The following is a 14,216-nucleotide window of genomic DNA, read 5'->3' as shown; positions in this document are numbered from 1 at the left end:
GATAACATAGACTTGATACTGAGGATATAAAGATAAGTAAACCAGACAGAGCCTCTGCCTATTGGAGGAGGCCCAGAGCCTAGCTGAGGGATGGACAGTGAATAAATAACTCAGTCAACAACGGGATAAATAAAATGATAAAATAAAAGAGTTGGAGCCTGTGGGAGAGATCAGACCAGCCGCCCTGAGTAGTTGGTTTCATAGCTACTTTCTTCTGGAGGAAATAGATGGAAGTCAGGTCATGCAGGTCAGCAGCAAAGTAGCCGTCCAGGGGAGAGAGTGGTTTGAACTAAGTGGGGAAGACTGAGAGAGTTCACTAAATTGTGTACTCCAGGGAATTGGAAGCATTTGATAACAGCTCAATTTACTACACTGGTAAGATTTTGCCGTCACATATCTTTGTAACACATAGCTTTATACTTTATGAGCTATTTCATTTGGATATCTCTAGTCATGTACAGTTATTTTGATGAATGTTTCTCTTTGACAGGTACTGATTATTCCTATTATCAGGCAGTATTGGAAACTGCATTTCAATTTCTGTCACCTCTTCAGCAGAATTTGTTGAAATTTTGTCTATCTCTGCGTTCTTACTCAGCCACAATTCAAGCCTTCCAACAGGTAAGTCCAGTACCTCCAGAGAACAGTTTTTTCTAGCGAGTATGACTTGATGATGAGATAAATTACAGCTGTCCTGTGATAGAATTAACAGAACTGGAACTTTCTGGCCTGAAATTTTTTGGGATCTATGATTTGTATTAAAATAATAAGCAAAATTGATATTGTGCCTTCAAATTACAGATCTAGAAAAATTTGCCTTTTTTGTTTTTTTTTTTAAGATTTATTATTTATTCGTTTGAAAGTCAGTTACACAGAGAGAGAAAGAGAGGCAGAGAGAGAGAGAGAGATCTTCCATCTGCTGGTTTACTTCCCAGTTGACCACAATGGCTGGATCTGCACCGATCTGAAGACAGAAGCCTGGAGCTTCCTCCAGGTCTTCCTATGCTGGTGCAGGGGCCCAAGGATTTGGGCCATCTTCTGCTTTCTCAGGCTGTAGTAGAGAGCTGGATTGGATGTGGAGGAGCCAGGACTCCAACCAGTGCCCATACGAGATGCCAGCCCTGCAGGTGGTGGCTTTGCCCGCTAAACCACAGTGCTGGTCACAGCCTTTATTTTAATTTGAGAGAAAGAAAATATCCACACAAAATAGAGACAGAGGTTATTTATGTGACACAACCTGGGAAGTATAATTTTGCCAAGCCAGTGAGCGTACATCTGATCACAGCCTGTAGCTCTAAAATCAGTTCACACAGGAAATACAGGAGCTAAGAAATGTCAAACAACACTATAGATATGCAGTCAGGAAAATCCAGAATGTGGGAAATTTTCTTAAAAATTTAATTGAATCATAGTGATTGTATCTATTTATGGGGGCAAGTTTGGCATTTCAGTACAATGTAATGTGTAATGAACAGATCAGGGTAATTAGCATTTCTAACACCTCAGACATTTATCATTTCTTTGTGTTGCAAACATCCAAAGTCCTGTCTACTGGCTGTTTTGAAATATACAGTAGTTAACCATGATTGTCCTGTTGTGCCATGTAAAACATTAGGAGTTAGGAAATGTAAGACATTTATAGGAACACGATCTGGTTTCTTCAATTAATAAGAGACTTTAAAAATGTGTCTGCTTAGTGCTCTGTGAATTCCATTTTTGTGTTTGAATCCTGTGAAAATTGTGTTTGAATTCTGTGAAAGAGAAAAACAGAAGAGACAAAGATGTGTATATTGACTGGATATTTTATATAAAGAAATGTTAGTAAAACCATTTTTATTACATAATAAAACATACAGAAAACCACTCACAGCACGCATAAAGAATAATGACTATTATTATAAAGGGAGCATCCTTATAACTTTACCTAGGTGGGAAGTCAGACTTAGCTAGGCGCCCTAGAATCTCCCATGTCTTCTTTCATAGTCTGCTTTTGCTCTCCAAAAGGTGCTACTCTCTCAACTCCTGTTGGAGTGACCCATTATACTCCTGTACCATGCATAAGAGGACATTGCTATCCATTATTTAGGCCTTGCCCAGTTTAAAAAAGTTGGTAATTTTTCATTAATCTTTTCTTAAATAATGATTTATTTATATATTTGAAAGACAGAGTTACAGAGAGGCGGAGTCAGGGAGAGAGAGAAATCTTCCTTCCGCTAGTTCATTCCCCAAATGGCCACAATGGCTGGAGCTGGGCCGATCCTAAGTCAGGAGCTGCTTCTGAGTATCCCATGTGGGTGCAGGGGCCCAAGGACTTGGGCCATCTTCTGCTGCTTTCCCAGGCCATAGCAGAGAGCTGGATCGGAAGTGGAGCAGCTGGGACTCAAACTGTTGCCCATATGGGATGCCAGCACCTCAAGCAGTGGCTTTACCTGGTGTGCCACAGAGTGGCCCCAGTTTTTCATTCATCTTTTTTTTTTTTTTAATTTTTTTTTTTTTTTTATTTTTGACAGGCAGAGTGGATAGTGAGAGAGAGACAGAGAGAAAGGTCTTCCTTTTGCCGTTGGTTCACCCTCCAATGGCCGCCGCGGTAGCGCGCTGCGGCCAGCGCACCGCGCTGATCCGATGGCAGGAGCCAGGTGCTTCTCCTGGTCTCCCATGGGGTGCAGGGCCCAAGGACTTGGGCCATCCTCCACTGCACTCCCTGGCCACAGCAGAGAGCTGGCCTGGAAGAGGGGCAACCGGGACAGGATCGGTGCCCCGACCGGGACTAGAACCCGGTGTGCCGGCGCCGCAAGGCGGAGGATTAGCCTAGTGAGCTGTGGCGCCGGCCATTCATCTTTTAATTTACAAGCTTTCTTTCCATCCCTTTCTTCTGCTTTATAACTTGGACTTTGCATTGTAGATGTTTTTCACTGTATTTTCTTGATCACATATTCTTTTTTTTTTTTTTTTTTTAAGATATATTTATTTGAAAGTCTGAGTTACAGAGAGGCAGAAGTAGAGAGAAAAAGAGATCTTCCAACTGCTGGTTCACTCCCCAAATGGCTGCAATGGTCAGATCTGGGCTGATCCGAAGCCAGGAGCCAGGAGCTTCTTCTGGGTCTCCCACATGGGTACAAGGGCCCAAGCACTTGGGCCATCGTTACTGCTTTCCCAGGCCAAAGCAGAGAGCTTGACTGGAAGAGGAGCAGCCAGGACTAGAACTGGCACCCATATTGGATGCTGTACTTCAGGCGGCAGCTTTACCTGCTATGCCACAATGCCGGCCTGAATCACATATTCTTGATGCTGTTCAACTTATTCTTCTATCTTCTGTTTTCTGCAGATTGGTGGTTGGATCCAGAGGCTTGATCAGAATTGAGTCTGAATAGATCAGAATAGATCTATTGTTTGGTTTTTGTTGTTAAGCTCTTAAAGCTCTAGGAGTTCTTTTATGTTCTAGATATTTTGATTTTTAAATGTTTATTCATTTGTTTTATGTATTGGAGAACAGAGACAGAGAATGAGAGATTTTCCATCTGCTGATTCACTTCCCAGATGTCCACAGTAGCTGGGGTTGGGCAAGGCTGATGTCAGGAGCAGGGTATTCAATCCTGGTCTCCCATTGATGTCAAGAACCCAAGTACTTGAGTTATTCTTTTTTTTTTAAACATAATCAAATGTAATGGAGTAGGGTTTTTTTTTTTTTTTAGTTTTTGGACAGGCAGAGTGGATAGTGAGAGAGAGAGAGACAGAGAGAAAGGTCTTCCTTTTTGCCATTGATTCACCCTCCAATGGCCGCTGCGGCCGGCGCATCTCGCTGATCCGAAGCAAGGAGCCAGGTGCTTCTCCTGGTCTCCCATGCGGGTGCAGGGCCCAGGGACTTGGGCCATTCTCCACTGCCTTCCCGGGCCATAGCAGAGAGCTGGCCTGGAAGAGGGGCAACCGGGATAGAATCCGGCGCCCCGACCGGGACTAGAACCCGGTGTGCCGGCGCCGCAAGGTGGAGGATTAGCCTGTTAAGCCACGGCGCTGGCCTTGAGTTATTCTTCTAAGAGTTATGTATATACTTGTGTGTGTGTGTGTGTGTATAGTAAATAAAAGTTAATAAATAAAAGATTTATTTATTTGAAAGAGTTACAGAGTGAGGGAGTGATACAGCACACATATGCAAGCAAGCAAGCTTCCATCTGCTGATCACTCCGCAGTTGGCCATAATGGCCAGGGGCTTGCCAGGCCGAAGCTAGGAGCTTCATTTGGGTCTTCCACATGAGTGGCAGGGGCCCAAACACTTGGGTCATTCTTTGCTGCTTTTCCCAGGCCACCAGCAGGGAGCTGGATTGGAGGTGGGGAAGTTATATTGTTTCAGCTTTTATATTTATAGGTTTATTATATTAGGTTTGTGATCCATTTTGAATTAATTTTTATATATGGTGTGAGATAAGGATACACCTTCATTCTTTTACATTTGGATAACCAGTGTTTCTAGCAGCATTTATCGAAAGGACTATGCATTCTCCTTTGAGTGGTTTTGCCATCCTTGTTGAAAATCATTTTGCCATGTTTGTGAGGATTTATTTCTGGACTTTCTATTCTAATCCATTGGTGTTTTTGTCTGTATATAACACTGATATCACACTGTTTGATTGGTGTAGCTTTGTACTAAGTTTGGAAATCAGGAAATGTAAGGCCCTCCAATGAGTTCTTTTGATGCTACTCTGGTAGTCTTTGATTGTGTCCTTGCTATCTGGTATGTTAAGCTTCAAGCTCATTTTGTGTACCTCAGATCCTAGATTTACAATTAGCCATTTCTCTGTGAGGTTCATTCATTTGTGTGTGTGTGTGTTTGTGTGTGTGTGTGATGGTATTTTAAGGACATAATCTAGGCACTAGGGATGTTCATTACTAATGAGTTGGTCATTGTTCATAGGCCCTTTAAGTGGGCAGAGATAGGAGGTAACTGCACTTGTATCCTAAGATAAAGTATGTAACATTGTAAGGATAATACACTTTGTGAGCTTATACAGACATTTCTACTTCCAGCTTGGGACTACTTTGCAACATCTTTAGTGCTTTTCTTTCTCATGGAGAATCCTGATTCTCAAGGATATAAGAGGTGATCTAACCAGATCGTCTTATGATCCTGATTTGCTTTATCCACAGTACATTCTCAGTAGTCTCAGTAATAATACTTACTGCTGTTTTCACCAATTACATTTACTGGAATTGGTTAAAATTGTTTCTTTTGCCTAGTGATCTGCATTCTTCCCCCTCCCAGTTTAAAGAAATAAATATTCTGCCCAGCTGAAACAGAGGTTTCGTGCGGTGCTGACTTCCCTTTAGCCATCCTTTCATCGTAGTTTTAGAGGCAATGCAGTTCTTTTTTGCTCACCACCACTCCTGCAAAATGTCCGTGGTTGACTTTCCTGATGCATCCTCTGGTAGATTCTTCAGGAAGAGTTCATGGGAATAATATTTCCTCACTTTTTGCCCATTTATGTAAGAGTTCCTGTGTGTCCTTTGTACTTGCAAGTTGGGACACAGAATCTTGGTTCCTATTTTCTTTCCTTGACTATATTAAATACATTGCATTTTCTTTCAGCATAATGTTGCCTTCCAGAAACTATGATGATACTCTTTTTATATCCTTTAAAAGTCTTTTGCTCTTTTTGTCTAGAAACACGGAAGATTTTTCTGTCAAGTCATAATTTATCAGAATAGAGTGTGGTGCTGATTGTCTTATGCTAGTATCCTCAGGTAGGCAGTATATCCTTTTAGTAAAGAGGTTCGGGGACAGACCTTGACTCAGTGGTTCAGGTTGGAATGCCCACATCCCATATCAGAATGCCTGGTTTGAGATTACTGCCTGGGAGGCACCAGATGAAGGCTAAGTATTCGGGTCCCTGCCACCCATGTGGGAGACCTGGATGGAGAGTACTGGGCTCCTGGCTTTGGTTTGGCCTAACCCTGGCTGTTGTGGGTATTTGGAGGAGTGAACTAGCAGATGGAATATCTCTCTCTTGGTATCTTTTGTTTCAGGAATGTTTTCTTGTTTTTTTTTTTTTTTTTAAACCATTTCTCAGTTTCTAATTCTGACTAGGTAATCTTTTACGTCTTATATCATCTCTTTAATGCATTGTAACTTGTTTAAGGTAGTAGGTTACATTTTTTTGATCTATCTACTGGCTATATATTTCTGACATGATTTCATTGTCTATGCCTTTACTGTCCAATATGGTAGCTTCTAGCTGTGTGTGGCTATTTAAATATAAATCAAGGCCGGCGCCGTGGCTTAACAGGCTAATCCTCCGCCTTGCGGCGCCGGCACACGGGGTTCTAGTCCCGGTTGGGGCGCCGGATTCTATCCCGGTTGCCCCTCTTCCAGGCCAGCTCTCTGCTATGGCCCAGGAAGGCAGTGGAGGATGGCCCAAGTCCTTGGGCCCTGCACCCGCATGGGAGACCAGGAGAAGCACCTGGCTCCTTGCTTCGGATCAGCGCGATGAGCCGGCCACAGCGGCCATTGGAGGGTGAACCAACGGCAAAAAGGAAGACCTTTCTCTCTGTCTCTCTCTCTCACTATCCACTCTGCCTGTCCAAAAAAAAAAATATATATATATATAAATCAATTAAATTAATTGAAATAAAGAGCTACCGCTTCAGTTTTACTAGTAACATTTCAAGTGCTCAGTAGTCACAGGTGTCACATAGCTACCAGATGAAGATTTTATCATTGCAGTAATCTCTCTTGCATAGGACTAGTCTATTATAAGAGTCTTACTCTATTCCTTGTAGAGTACTTGACATAGAGACTTCTGTTCATTTTGATGTGAATTTTCCTTGTATTTTAGAGGTTGGCATGGCTCCCTCTTCTGTTTATTTGGTGTAGCTTACATTTTGAGGTTTACTTGCCCTATTCTGTCCTGTTCTTTTGTTTTCTGTGTGTCTCTCTCTTTGTCCTATTCAAGTTTTAGTTTGCTCTCAGCAGTTGCTTCTTTTAGAGAAAGGAGTTCTGGCTTATGAGTTTTTTGTTTATTTTTTATGATTTCCTTTTTATTTATTTGAAAGGCAGAATTAGAGGAGGAGAGATAGATACACACGCGCGCGCACACACACACACACACCCCTTCCATCTGCTGGTGCACTCCCTAAATGGCTACAATGGAGCCTGGAGCTTCTTCTGGGTCGCCAACATTGGTGGCAGAGGACAAAGCACTTGGGCTATCTTCTGCTGCTTTCCCAGGAGCATTAACAGGGAGCTGGATTGGAAGTGGAGCAGCCAGGTCTCAAACTGGTGCCCATAGGGGATGCCTGCGTTGAAGGTAGAGGCTTAACCTGCTGTGCCATAGCGTCAGCCCCAGCCTTGTGAGTTTTGAGAGTTCAGAGTTGCCAAACTGCTCCTGCCCCTTTAAACTTCACAATGGGTGCCTGGTGTTCAGCTGATGCTGGAGTGAACAGAATCCATTGGCTTACCATAGTTTTTAATGAAAACCTGTTGATTAGGTTTTCTGGTTCTCATGGTTATCTGCTGTTGTTTTCTATGCTTCCCTCTGCATGCCTGCTTGTCTTGTTAGTGTTTTGTGTGAGAGGGACTGCTTCCACCAAGTTTCGTCAGAAATGCTCTCTGTGTTGGCCCTGAATCAAGACCAGCAGTTTGCTGAGGCTGTTGGTTTCAAGCAGGAGCCTAAAGAAATGTCTTTCTATGGTCTGTTGACCATTTCAGAACTTATGTAATGGTCAATTCATTATGAAGAAACACCAGAAAAAAAGAAAAAGAACCAGAAGTGGTGTCTGTGAGTTTTTGGGTTTTCTTTCCGGCTGCTGTTTTCATGGGGGAACTTGGGAAGGTTGGAAAACTCTGCTGCCAGTTGCTACCTTTGCTGAGTTCTATTGATTTTTAAGTGAAGTATGATAATTGCATATTAAAAAATACCCTTTAATGCTACAGACTTAAACATTACAAGTAGTAAGAAGTTATTTGAGATTTGTTTCAAAATGATTCGATGGAGTGTGGTGGGAAGATAGATGAAGTAAGATCAGCCATGCATTGATAATTATTTTATTGGGTAATGCATTCATGGGGTTTATTGTATAGTTCTTTTTTACTGTGGGTACTTTCCTGAAACAATTTACCAAAAAATACGAAGAATGTCATGAAAAGTTTCAATATCAATTTCCATAGCATACTTTCCAATTCTCCCTTATCTTTTAATTATGTGTATTTCATATGTACATAGAAAAAGACATCTTGATTTTGATAGGTTCATAAATAACACCAATACATGTATAAATATGCTTGTTTTTATGTCCATTCTTTATTTCATCACATTATACTTGGTCTTCTCAAAGTGCCTCTTGTTAACACTCTAAATTGACTTGTCTCTTTATTTCTTGGTGTTAATGCATTTAACTCCACATATAAACTCACTTCCCATTCAGCCTTTTCCTTGACTGTCTTACTGTGTACCTTATTTAATTTTACTTTTCTGTCTATACTTTTTTTTAGGCCTAGTTGTTTTTTACGATTCTGTGTAATTCTTGCTATTTCAGTGAGGAGCTTCAAGTTAATTTTCTGGTTGTACTTCAGTAGGGCTGAGCATAGTTACACCTTGGCACTTAGAACTGACATTCGTAAGCTTAAGTTTCCATAAAGGACATCCTGTATTCTCTAGATTTCTTTTTATTATTTTCTTAGAATCTGGAACTTGAACTTTCTCTTTGTGGGATAAATCCAGCAGCTAGCCAATGGGTAGGATATTTGGTAGATGTTAGTTTTTTTATTTATTGCTGTTATTTTATTATGATCTACTCACCTATTTAGAATATATATGTCTTTATCTCATCTTTGGATAGAAATTATAAACATGTGTCTTGTGTCTTATGTGACAGATAGCAGCTGATGAGCTTCCATCAGAAGGATGTAGTTCCTTTTTTTCAGTGCAAGGAAAGAAGACTTGTGATTTTGATGCCCTTGAGACTCTTCTACTAACAGCGTCTGAAAGGTAGACTGTGTGTTTATTTCTCACGCTTTTCCTTATGCCTCTTCTCTGTTAAGTGCACCCTCTCATTTTTCTCATGTGTCTTGTAGGCTGTGGGTGTACGTGGTTTAGAATGTGGACTCTGGAATTAAATAGAGTAGATTTGAATCTCAGCTCCATCACTTAAAGTAGGAAAATTTCTTTTCCTCATCTCATTTCAGAATGGAGGTAATAAGAGCATTTAATATTATGGCTGTTACTTAGTAACAACTGAGAAATTACATAGGCCTTGTCATTAGCTTTGGAAGGAATATGGTGTGTATTAAAACCACTGCCTGAAGTGATGAGATTAATTGTAATGATCTTTGAAGATATTATTAGTTTCAGGCCAGAAGACCTTTTAAATGATAATCGCAAGCCTCATTTTAATACTGAATTGTTAACTAATGTGCCTACATGTTTTGCCTAAAGGTAGACTGCCTGTGGTAGACAACTATGATAGGCACTTATTTCGCTGTCTTGCTGGATCAACAACTCATCTGTACCTCCTCCAGTGCTGTTATAACTAGAATGACCATGATCTGTCTGTAGTGTTGGTTTGCTCTTTCAGAAACACTAATGCCTTTTAGGTGGTATAGATCTTAGTGATATTGTCTGCCCAGCACATGTCCTTTGCTCATGAAAGGGCATTAGTGCTTCTTACTCAGAGTGAAACCAAAAACACACTGTTCTAGTCGTCTCAGGGTCAGGGTGTGGACATTTGAGAATGGCTTTATGGTCAAGAGATGATCTTTTGGGATAAACAAAAGTGATAGCATTGTGATTCTTTAAAAGACATTGTTTAATTTGCTACAACAATAATGCTGACCTTTATAAGGAAAAGAGTGATAGCATCTCCTCTTCTGAGAGGTGGTAACTACTTTTAATGATTTGGCATATTTCCTTTTAGATTTTTTTCTATGGTTTGAAATTTCTAAAAGTAGGTGAGTTTATTCTTAGAAGAGGCATCTTTTCGTTTAGTATGTGGAGGTGTACTTCGTTGTGTTGAACACATGTGTAATAACTTATGTAAGAATGTCTGGTAATGTGTGTTTTTTTAGACTTATTTATTTGAAAGGCAGAGTTGCAGAGAGGCAGAGGCCTAGAGAGAGAGCAAGAGAGAGAGAGAGGTCTTCCATCCTCTGATTCACTCCCCAAATGGCCGCAATGGCTGGAGCTGAGCTGATCTGGAGCCAGGAGCTTCTTCAAAGTCTTCCATGCGGGTGCAGGGGCCCAAACACTTGGGCCATCTTTTAATGTTTTCTCAGGCCACAGCAGAGAGTTGGATTGGAAGTAGAGCAGCGAGGACTTAAACCAGCACCCATATGGGATGCCGGCACTGCAGAGGGTGGCTTTACCTGCTATGCCACAGGGCTGGCAGCCCCTCGTAATGTGTTCTTTACTGATGGTTTATTAAAATGTTTCTTTTCTCCTCCTCCTCACTCCTCCATCCTGCTTCTTTCTCATTTTTATTTTTATTTTTTGCTATTGCAGTAAGGCTTCAGTGAGCACATTTATTCATGTCTTTGAATATTTATTACAGTATAGATTGGTAGGTTGTGAAGTCTGTGCCTTAAGGTATGTTTATATCTTGAATTAATTAAGCCTCAAGAAGTTTTTTTTTTGTTGTTTTTTGAGGAGTTTTAAAATTTATGAAGAAACCTGAAATGTTAAACCCATTAAAAGGAAGATCATAGTAGTAAAAGTGATAGTGGGAGGAGACCTAATTGTAATGGGCAAGTTATAAAGTTATCCTCTGCTTTTTGTATTATTTGTGCTTATGTTTTGCAATGAAAGGATAATCACATTCTATTTATCTGGGAGAAAATAAGTAAACAAAAATATTAGTACTTCTATTTGATGTGAGTTCTCTCTGGCTCTCTTTTTGCTCTCTAGGAAGTGGTAACAATTATTAATTAAAGTCTGCATTTTATAGTTATTACATGTATTTAATATATTTTTAAGATCATGAACAGATACAAAGGGGTTTCACAAAATTTGTAGAAGTGGAATGAAAAGATCAGTAATTTTGGCACCAAAAGCTTTGGAATTCACAGGCGTTTGTTTCATAATATGCTTTTCTGTGAATTTTCTGAAGCTCCTATGTAAGACATGGCTGTCTGTATTACTAAGTGTAACCTATTTATGATTATGATACTAAGCTGTGTATAATCTTTACTTAAATTATCATAGCAGTACTTTATATTTTATACAATTTTCAGTTTTAAGTTTGTTTTCTCAGGTTTACCATTTTAACCTTTCAATATTTATTTTCAGGCCCAAACCTTTGTTGTTCAAAGGAGATCACAGATATCCCTCATCAAATCCTGAAAGCCCTGTGGTGATTTTCTACTCTGAGATTGGCTCTGAGGAATTTTCCAATTTCCATCACCAACTTATATCAAAAAGCAATGCAGGCGAAATCAATTATGTATTGAGACATTATGTATCTGTAAGTATTGACTTATTTTACAACTGCTTAGATATTAATCTGTCCAACATGAGTTTAGAATATAAGCTACTAGTTTTCATCTTTATGAAATAATAAAGTTAGTTGAACTACTATTTTCTTTAGAATCCAGTGCTTTTTGTTAAATGTATTATTTATACATGTAGGTGCTTCATTTCCTTTTCTTTTCTTTTTTAAAGATTTATTTATTTATTTGAAAGGCAGAGTTACAGAGAGGTAGAGGCAGAGAGGGAGAGGTCTTCCATCTGCTGGTTGCCTCCCCAGATGGCCACAATGGCTGCAGCTGCACCAATCCAAAGCCAGGAGCCAGGAATTTCTTCTGGGTCTCCCACATGAGTGGAAGGGCACAAGCACTTGGGCCATCTTCTACTGCTTTCCCAGGCCATAGCAGAGAGCTGGATCGGAAGAGGAGCAGCTGGGACTCAAACTGGCACCCACATGGGATACCGGCACTCAGGTGTCAGCTTTACCTGCTACACCACTGTGCTGGCCTCTCACCATTCTGGAGAAATGTCAGTTATGCTAAACAAATGGCCTAATAGGGACCAGCAGGTTAAGCCTCTGCTTTGAATGCTGGCATACCATATCAGAGCACCAGTTCCAGTCCCAGCTGCTCCATTTCTGACCCAGCTTATTACTAATGTGCCCGGGAAAGCAGTGGAAGATGGCCCATGTACTTAGGCCCCTGCTACCGATATGGGAGTCCCTGTTAGACTCCTGGTGTCAGCCTGGCCTAGTCCTTAGAGTTCCTTTTCAATCTTTTTGTTTTCCTTTTTGGCACCTTTTCCTTTGATAATGGCTGCTAGATGTGACATGAATGTGATCTTGTTGTGTACACCGTGCGCTGGGAAGAGCCAGGTGGTAATGGTGGATACTTGCTCTGCTTGCAGAATCCCAAGAAAGAACCTGTTTATCTCTCCGGCTATGGTGTGGAATTGGCCATTAAGAGCACTGAGTACAAAGCCAAGGACGATACTCAGGTGAAAGGTGAATTTGTAAAAATCAGAGCACTGTGTTCTCTTTCCTTCACATACAGGTTTTAGGGGAATCTGTTTCCATGATGAAAAAGATTCGATTTCTAGGAATAAGGTGAACCTGTGTTTGAATCTTTATTTTCATTTTGTGGGCAACTTTAGCAAAATTTTCTAGATTCTGTTTTTCCCTCTATAAAATGGAGGCAGTGATGTGTGCCTCTTCAGGTATTTGGGAGCAAGAAATAATAATGCAAAAAGAATGAATTTAGGGCCGGCGCCGTGGCTCAACAGGCTAATCCTCCGCCTGCGGCGCCGGCACACCAGGTTCTAGTCCCGGTTGGGGCACCGGATCCTGTTCCGGTTGCCCCTCTTCCAGGCCAGCTCTCTGCTGTGGCCAGGGAATGCAGTGGAGGATGGCCCAAGTGCTTGGGCCCTGCACCCGCATGGGAGACCAGGAGAAGTACCTGGCTCCTGCCATCGGATTAGCGCGGTGAGCCGGCCACAGCACGCTGGCTGCCGTAGCCATTGGGGGGTGAACCAACGGCAAAAGGAAGACCTTTCTCTCTGTCTGTCTCTCTCTCACTGTCCACTCTGCCTGTCAAAAATAAAATAAAAATAAAAAAGAAACATCCAAAAAAAATGAATTTAGCACAGATTTTTGCACAAAATAATTTTTAGTTAGTCATAGCTGTTCTGGATGTTAACAGATAGCCATTAATTTATGACTCCAGTGTGAAATCAAACTCTCCTATATTAATGAATAATTTTATGCTCTTTATTATTTTCTGTACTTGGAATGCTTTAACTATATTTCTTGTGATACTGCAGGGCTTGAGTTGATTCTTGCTGTCAAGTGTTATATACTGTTAATATATAAAGTTTTCCAAAATTAAGGAAAAAATACATTCATGTTCTAGGAACATAGGAAACATTAGAACACATATTCTGTTTATTTAAAGAATCATTTAAAAATGTTAGTTGATATTTAACATTTTAAATGGTGTTGTAATCTCATGTGTTTCTGATTTTTTCTTAGCATTATTCAAATTTTGTGAGGTTAATAACATTTTAATTTCTAATCTGAGTGTTTAGACGTACTTTTTTTTTGCTTTTATAGGAACTGAGGTAAACACCACAGTGATTGGTGAAAATGATCCTATTGATGAAGTTCAGGGGTTCCTGTTTGGAAAATTAAGGTATTATATTCTATGTAATTTGGGAAATTCTCTTATTCTCTTTAAACTTCCATGCTTCTTTGCATTCTAAGCAGCATCTATTTTTTTTTTAATGAAATCCCTCTTTTACAAAATTATTTTTCATTTATTTGAGAGGGAGAGAGCAAGCGAGAGCCCTCTTCTGCTGGTTGACTCCTTAGATGCCTGCAGTGGCCTCTACTTCTGCTGAAGCTCCAGGCTGGGAACTCAGTCCAGATCTCCCATGTGAGTGGCAGGGACCTAGGCATTTGAGACAGCACTGCTGCCTCCCAGGGTGTGCATTAGCAGGCAGCTGGAATTGTGAAAAGAGCCAGAACTCATTTTGGGTACTCCAGTATGGGACACAGGCATCCCAGATGGTGTCTTAACCACTAGACCAAATGCCCACCCCATAAGCATCAGAATTCTAATTACTGTCCCAGTTGCAGATCTCCTACAGCATTTTATAAATGTAATCTAAAATGGATAAATAACTCCCTAGTTTATAGTACAGTTTGCAATTTCCAGTTATTTTGAAAGGCATTATTATTATTTAAAGATTTATTTTGTGTATTTGAAAGGTAGA

General features: G+C 40.5%; 1 protein-coding gene and 1 non-coding gene across 3 annotated transcripts in view; both read left to right on the top strand.

Moving 5' to 3' along the window:
- The window catches only part of UGGT1 (UDP-glucose glycoprotein glucosyltransferase 1), a 120,465-nt gene that overhangs the window by 15,734 nt on the left and 90,515 nt on the right, over positions 1-14,216 (top strand). For both annotated transcript variants that reach the window (XM_062183271.1, XM_062183198.1), the window contains exons 4-8: positions 491-621; positions 8,866-8,978; positions 11,271-11,445; positions 12,354-12,450; positions 13,555-13,633. In XM_062183271.1, coding sequence (XP_062039255.1) covers positions 491-621; positions 8,866-8,978; positions 11,271-11,445; positions 12,354-12,450; positions 13,555-13,633 — 595 coding nt within the window. The remainder of the gene's footprint in view (positions 1-490; positions 622-8,865; positions 8,979-11,270; positions 11,446-12,353; positions 12,451-13,554; positions 13,634-14,216) is intronic.
- Positions 7,606-7,737, top strand: LOC133768654 (small nucleolar RNA SNORA2/SNORA34 family). The gene has a single exon (XR_009867042.1). It is a non-coding gene; the product is annotated as a small nucleolar RNA SNORA2/SNORA34 family (small nucleolar RNA).

This window comes from Lepus europaeus, chromosome 1 (genome assembly GCF_033115175.1).
Source record: "Lepus europaeus isolate LE1 chromosome 1, mLepTim1.pri, whole genome shotgun sequence".
NCBI classification, from domain to species: domain Eukaryota; kingdom Metazoa; phylum Chordata; class Mammalia; order Lagomorpha; family Leporidae; genus Lepus; species Lepus europaeus.
The sequence above is the reverse complement of the archived record's forward strand: the minus strand, read 5'-3'. Positions and strand labels throughout refer to the sequence as shown.